The sequence below is a fragment of the Branchiostoma floridae genome, chromosome 5, assembly GCF_000003815.2.
Source record: "Branchiostoma floridae strain S238N-H82 chromosome 5, Bfl_VNyyK, whole genome shotgun sequence".
Lineage (NCBI taxonomy): Eukaryota > Metazoa > Chordata > Leptocardii > Amphioxiformes > Branchiostomatidae > Branchiostoma > Branchiostoma floridae.
In genome coordinates this window covers 29260152-29267551 of record NC_049983.1, presented here as the reverse complement: position 1 = coordinate 29267551, position 7400 = coordinate 29260152, and the positions used below count along the sequence as shown (strand labels likewise).

The following is a 7400-nucleotide window of genomic DNA, read 5'->3' as shown; positions in this document are numbered from 1 at the left end:
GTAAACATGTCATAATCGGTGTGTAGATTTGGCTTCATTATTTGTTGTATTATTTGTTTATTCCTGGACATTTCACTTTGGTGGCCATAGTGCAATGCAGATATTGATACCCAAGTAAATAGAGATTTATGCAGACCAAACATGATTCCATGAATAATATAACGAGCATCATCGAAATATTCAATACCAAAAGACTGAAACAGAGTCGTAAACATGTCTGCAAGGGAGCCCTGTATGACCAAATCATTTAACTAAATGTTAACATCATTCGTAGCTTGGGAAAATGATAGCTCAGAGATGACAGTATTCATTGACCAAAACTGAAAGCTGTGCCCGTTCCCTGTATTTGGGTTCGTCGGAGCAGATTCTGCGTACGCGTAAGAATTGACCAAAGGGGATTCCCCGTTTGCAGTGGGTGGGGTGGGAAGAGCTCCTCAGGAGGTATTGGTGCTTGTCTGTTGGTTTTGTGTAGAGATCAGTGGTGAAGGCCTCGGAAACGTTGATGGTGACGTCCAGGAAGTTGATAGAGGTAGTTGAGGTTTCTACTGTGAATTTGATGGTGGGATGTGCCGTGTTGAGGTCTTGTATGAACGAACTGAAATCTTCTTCCGAATGTGTCCAGATGACGAATATATCATCTATATACCTCCACTAAATGTTAAAACAGTGAAACATTTGTCCCTTCCAGACGTCCAAAGGCCTGCCTGCGATTCTGGCGTACCGGGGCGGCCAGCTGGTGGCGAACTTCCTGCGAATCACAGACCAGCTGGGCGAGGACTTCTTCGCTGGAGACTTGGAGTCCTTCTTAGTGGAGTAAGACGTCTTGTGTTTCTGCATGTTGTTCCTTCTCTCCTGTAGTGTTGCAAAAAGGACACACAACTGTGCAGATTATGAGTAATGTAGTTGTCCTTGTAGGCATCCTTACGTATAGTACAAGCACAAATAATGAACACGCACACAAACATGCATCCAAGCAGTGCTCGCACACACTAACATTGCAGTCTAACGCTGTTAGCGTTAGGGTTAGGGTTAGGGTTAGGGAGACAGTTTTAATCTAGCTTACATCTGCTGTTGTCTCTCCTCACCCCAGACACGGGCTGCTCCAGTCCAAAGCGGATGTGCCGACCGTTCTGCAGGCATTAGTTGTTATGGTTAGGGGTTAGAGGTTAGAGGTTAGGGTTAGGGTTATAGTTAGGGAGACAGTTTTGATCTATCTTACATATGCTGTTGTCTCTCCTCACCCCAGACACGGGCTGCTCCAGTCTAAAGCGGACGTGCCGACCGTTCTGCAGGAGTCCCACAGTCAGGACGACGACAGCGACTTCGATGTGGACTGAGGCAGTTTTTGTGAAGAACCATGTTTGTTTGTCACAGTCCAGGTTTCCTCAAAAACACACCTCCATGTTCCACAGGTCTGACAACACAGAATAACAAGGTTCTTCATCCACAACCAGACACAAATGCAAAGACAGATAGAGCTAACGTTTCAATGACTATGCGTCACCTTCTTCAGGCAATTCTGACTGGTTCACATTGCACTGCAGCTGTAGGTGCCGCTGCTAACATTGTACTGCAGCTGTAGGTGGCGCTGCTTACAGATGCGGTCACAAACATATCCAGTCAAAATTGCCCTGAAGAAGGCAGGGCTCGAAATTCATTTGGGGGATTAGGTGCACTGGTGCACCCAGCTTAATAGATTGGGTGCACCAAAAACGTTTTGGGTGCACCACTTAAATTTAAGTAGAATGTCAGAAAAAACTAGTAACAAAAGAGTGAGTGAGTGAGTTACATGTTATCAAATTCTTAACCAAGTACCATGACAGACATTCTTATTATCTTTGTAACAATTGGCAGTCAAGAATACGATGTTTACTAGTATACTTTGATATCATCCCATACATAAACCCAAGAAAATCTTGTGCACCCACAGAAAATAATTGGGTGCACAGCTCCAATTTTGGGTGCACCTGGGTGCACATGCACCCAGTATTTCGAGCCCTGAGAAGGTGACGGGCGGTCACCAAAAGGTCGGCTGTGACTTTATGTCCTGGTTGTGGATAAAGTCTTGTTATGTTGCAATTTTAAGACTTTGTATCCGTACACAAAATAAAGCGCTTAACGACAAGCTTTCCATCAGTCCTCTGATCCTTCTCAAGTTGAAATGACCCAAAACCTACATCACACATCCAGACCAGAAGTGTGGCATCAGCAAATGGTCAAAGGAAGTCGGTATCGGCCCTCGTCTCGGTCTTGTTATCCAGGGATTTTTCGACCATATCAAATTACTCCCGGAGGTCTGACAACATGGAGGGCTCGAAATACTGGGTGCATGTGCACCCAGGTGCACCCAAAATTGGAGCTGTGCACCCAATTTTTTTCTGTGGGTGCACATGGTGCACCCAAATATTTTCTTAGGTCGTGTATGTAAAGATATCAAAGTATACTAGTATATACTATATAACTTCAATTTAAAGTGGTGCACCCAAAAAGTTTTTGGTGCACCCAATTTCTTAAGCTGGGTGCACCAGTGCACCTAATCTCAAAAATGAATTTCGAGCCCAGACACGGTTTACAGTGTAGGTCGGATGCAAATTTTGTTCTCGTGAGCCAACTTCACGTCACAAACCTCACCTGGGACTTGAGTTATACCGGAAACCTTAAACCATATCCCTCAACCAGGGGTGAATACTAAAAAGCTATGTGCTGTTTATACTAACTCTTGTACTCCACGTAAATTGTTCTATACCTCTTGTATCTTATCCAGTGTTTGTTCTAGAGTGTTTCTGTATGCGTCCAAGGACACCTGAACAACAGGCCACAGACCTGATCATGAGTGTGATCTATATATTAGCACAGTAAATGGAAGTGAGATAACATGTACTACAGGAACCATCAATGTACTTTTAACAAGGATCCAACTTTGTTTGTGTGTTTGCTTGTTTCTTCCTTTTTATTATGATCCTTCTTGAAGTTTAACAGGTATTTTCAATGTAAGGCCATTTGATCACTTCTAGACTATGAACTAAGTTGATGGATGATGGAAGTTATTTTGTTTTTGAAGGCTTGCATATTGTATACAGAAGGGAAACAGTTGTTATCAAGACAGTTCCATAGTTTGGCAGTCCAAGGAAAAAGCTCCCTTAGTGATGCAACACCACACGGCACATCCAGACATTCTGTTCCAAGCTTTGTAAGCCTTGAGGTGTTTCTTGTTGACTTGCTGTTGTTTACTACTTGTTTATTGGGTCTCCTTTTAGCCTGCCAAGAAAGCCAAAACATTTTTGAGCCAACTTTGCACTGATTATGTTGGAAGGAGAAGGTTAAAGATTGGATTTGTTTCTTAAGACTTTTACAACATTAAGGAAGAGGTATCAGTTACAGCTGTAGGAAGAAGCAGTCGGCAAGTCTGTTTGCTTCTTTCTTGCCTTTTCTCAGGAAATTTTATAAAGGATATTTAAAAAATTCCTCCACCATAAACAATAGAGTCAATACGGCCATCGGCCAAAATGCTGTTAATGCTTCACTTTGGAAAATGTTTTAAAATAAAAACTTCAATGATGCCAAGCAGGAATGTTTGTAAACTTTTAAAGGAAAAAGTGTAAGAGTGTGTTGTAGTAGAAGAAGAACTGTAACAGGTACGTTGTACAATGTATGGCAACTTGTATGTAACGTGAATACTATGGGAGTTGAGAATGACTCTTCACATGACATTATGCAGAAATTTTAGTTAGGAGCCATATTTGTGCAGTAATCTATTCTATTCATTGTTTGTTCTCTGTTTCTTGTCACATGACCCATAAGTTGTGGATGATAGAGTTTTATGAATAAGGATATGAAGAATAACTTATTGTAATAACAAGTTGTTGTGCAGTAGAGTAAAAAAAACTAGGATGATGAGTAAATAATGTATAATACTTTCCCCCACACCACAGTATGATCTAGGAGCAAGTTATAGCTGGTTTCACTGTGAGTGTTTTGTGTATGTTGTATTTGTTAACCTGCAGTACTGTAAAATTGTGGGTTTTAAACTGTAAACCTGTTAAAATTTGTAAAAAGTCAGATTCGTGTTGCAGTCAGTTGCAAAGATTGTCAGCATGAAAGTTTATTGGCTGAAAAGAAATACCTCAGTGTTTAACACAGTATAAAATCATTGCAATAAATGTTCTGTGGGCACCGAGCAGTTGAATTTTTTTCCTATTGTGTCACTTTGTTGTTTTCCTTGTCATAGTTCAAGGTTTGATGCAAGCAAGGCCTTTTTAATCTCCAAGCAAATCCTACGGTATCATAAGTTAATATTAAAAGCTGCCAGAGGAGTGAAGCTGGCCTAGGAGTGTGTTTGGCTACCTCTTAGCTGACTACACTCCTTGGCCACTTTAGTACTATCTTATGCCATCGTAGGATCTGCTTGCAATTAGAGATTAATTTACCCCCTTGACAACACTGATCCAACAAACAAGAACAGCCTTGCAGTCACTGATAAGTTACGCCCTCTGGCGGTGATAATCAGAAGTACACTTTTCTGCCTATGGTGCCTGTATATTATATCAGAAAACTACCAAATGATATCTTACTAAGCTGCTAACGTTATATTTGACCATACTGAACTGGTTTGGTTAATATTTCATGGGGTTTTCAATATTTTTCTACCAGAAATGTCAAAGGATTATGAAAGATTAATAAATAAATAAAAGGAAACTCAATAAAGTCAAAGTCAGTCGGCCCAGCGGACATTTTTATAAGCATTTGCAAACAAGTTTTCGGCAAGTCTCTGTCTCTCTCGCAGTGGTTATAATCTTTATTAAGAAATCCGCCGCCAGTTTTTGTCTCGCGGTATTCAGAATCTTATTACGAATCTGCCGCTAGTTTCTGTCTCGCGGTGTTCAGAATATTTATTTGACGAATCCGCGGCTAGTTTCTGCCCCAGTGTTGAGAAGCGTGGGTCCTACACGAAAAGAAGCGAACAACAACAGAAAGCGGCGACTTGAACGTGAACCTGACTCATGTCGGACCCCGGGATCCCCCCGCCCTCATGGCAGCCTCCGAACGTCACCATGGAGACCAGGTGGGTTCAAAGTCACGGTCAGAAGTTCGCTTGTCGGCGATTTGTGCTGCATCACCGCTGAAGGGGGAGGGGGGCAAAATATTATGTTCCTTGGTTGAGCTAAACAGTTACAAACTTTGCACCATGCAAGTTCTCGTCCCTCGCCAGATTTTGTGGTCCTCTCGCCTTTTCTATACTAACGGTTAGTGAAGGCCCACAAGTTTGATTCACTGTCGCCAATATTTGCTGCTTAAAATTTGATCTATCTGTGCGTTGAATCAAATAAACCTGGAGGAGTTTCACAACAAACAACATGCCTGTTTAACAGATAAACATCCTTTATCCTCCCTGTACAGTATGGGTACCAAAGTAGTGAAGCAGTACTATAGTATAACCCTAACCTGTTCCATTCCCTGTACAGTATGGGACTATGGGTACCAAAGTTGTAGAGCTGTACTATAAGTTATAACCCTAACCTGTTCCTTGTACAGTATGGGTACTATAGTTGTAGAGCTGTACTATAGTATAACCCTAACCTGTTCCCTGTACAGTATGGGTACCATAGTTGTAGAGCTGTACTGGCTGCACGCACCCAGAACCTGCTGCAACTTCGCTGAGCTGGCTCGGAGGGGGTACTACAGCGGTGTCAAGTTTCACAGGATCATCAAGGGCTTCATGATCCAGGGGGGAGACCCCACAGCTACAGGTAACCCCCTCAACAACAACCCCCTCCCACATGTGTACACACACACACACACACACATACCTGCTTACAGTGAGTTACACACTCAGCTAAACACACACACATCAAGGGCTTCATGATGCAAAAGGTAAAACACCATGTTCACACATACACACACAAAGTCGTATGTATGCAGCTGAGTGTGTATGTAGGTGTTTGTGCGTCACTCACACGTGTCACCCTAAGCCCCCTCACACACACACACCATACATAATATATAATTTACAATAGACAAGCAAATAGGGCTGGGTATCGGTACAGCGTACCGGTGCAAAACCGGTTTTTCTTATTGGACTGGTCCAGAAAAACCGGACCTGAAAAAATTAGGTGGACCGGATGTAGGGCCGATTAGAAAATTAACAGATTATTTTATCAGGCATTCACACGTTTTGGCGCTTGCAGGTGGAAGAAAATAACATGAGTGGAGCAGAGTAGAGTTTATAGTCATTTCTACCAAGTTTACAGCCAATCGTACAGGTGCAGTTAGCATTGGAGGATTTTAAAACGCCAGTGTGAGTCTAATACACCACCAAACAGATTTCTTAAATTAGTGAAATGGACCATTGGTATCAGTCATACTGAATCAGGTCCAGGTTCAGGTCCGGACCTGGACCTGATCCTCTGGACCTGAACCGGACCTGGACCTGAATTTTCTGTACCGGTACCCACCCCTACAAGCAAATTAATATCATAGAAAAGCAGTTACAGATTCTGAAGTATACTCAAAGATCACTTTCCCGTTTACTCTAACAGATACACTATTTCCTGTTCTCCCTACGAAAATACCATTCCCGTTTTTCCTAACGTGTACGCCATTTTCCTTACAGGTCGCGGCGGTGCGTCGATCTACGGAGCCCAGTTCGAGGACGAGATAACCTCTGACCTGAAGCACACGGGCGCGGGAATCCTGTCCATGGCGAACAGCGGCCCGAACTCGAACGGTTCGCAGTTCTTCGTCACGCTGGCGCCCACGCAGTGGCTCGACGGCAAGCACACCATATTTGGGCGTGTGTGCCAGGGGATGGGCGTGGTTAAGAAGGTCGGGATGGTCGAAACCGGAAATAACGACCGGCCGGTGGACGATATCAAAATAGTTAAAGCTTACCCCTCACAATGATGCCATCTACGACAAAATGTAGGGAATTTCTTAGTGTGACTTTTTGTTGGTCACTTTTTGTATGTATGAACACAAGACAGGACTGATGACATAGTTAAACCAATGATGTACATTCCAAATTTTCATCGTAATCATAAGGAATAAACCTGAGACTACTTTAACGACTTCGGCTGTAACCAGTCTGTGTTTGGGGCACCCTTAGCTGACTGAAGGTTAACCCTGGCCTTCCCTGCCAACATTTTTGTAGTTTGTGACCTCCATCAGGGCAGTACTGCTTCTCTCTGCCAGATGCAGTGACAATAGCTAGTTCTAAACCTCACTGGGCTTGCTCAATGAAGGTTACACATCCAGGTAGTAAGGTGCACCAAAAAGCAGTTACTCGAGGAACTTGATATGACTTTGGAAACGGTCAGACGTATCAGGTAACATCCGTTATCAATCAGCAGTGACACTGGATGACAATTGTCAATCGTCACTGATGAAAGACGTTTTTCTTTGTC

General features: G+C 42.9%; 2 protein-coding genes across 4 annotated transcripts in view; both read left to right on the top strand.

The window, feature by feature from the left end:
* LOC118415971 (phosducin-like protein) overlaps positions 1–1613 on the top strand; it is a 5544-nt gene extending 3931 nt beyond the window's left edge. Inside the window, exons 5-7 of one of the 3 annotated variants that reach the window (XR_004831177.1) lie at positions 689–813; positions 1247–1550; positions 1583–1613. Coding sequence is in view for 2 of the 3 variants with exons in the window: in XM_035820955.1 (XP_035676848.1) it covers positions 689–813; positions 1247–1337 (216 nt within the window). In the remaining variant the exon portion in view is untranslated. The other 2 variants (XM_035820955.1, XM_035820953.1) reach the window with 2 other exon arrangements.
* Positions 1614–4909: 3296 nt separating this feature from the next.
* LOC118416756 (peptidyl-prolyl cis-trans isomerase-like 1) lies at positions 4910–7064 on the top strand. The gene is made up of 3 exons (XM_035821986.1): positions 4910–5062; positions 5593–5747; positions 6611–7064. The coding sequence occupies exons 1-3, from the start codon at positions 5001–5003 to the stop codon at positions 6898–6900; spliced, it is 507 nt and encodes a 168-aa protein (XP_035677879.1). The 5' UTR covers positions 4910–5000; the 3' UTR covers positions 6901–7064.
* The last annotated feature ends 336 nt before the right edge of the window (positions 7065–7400 follow it).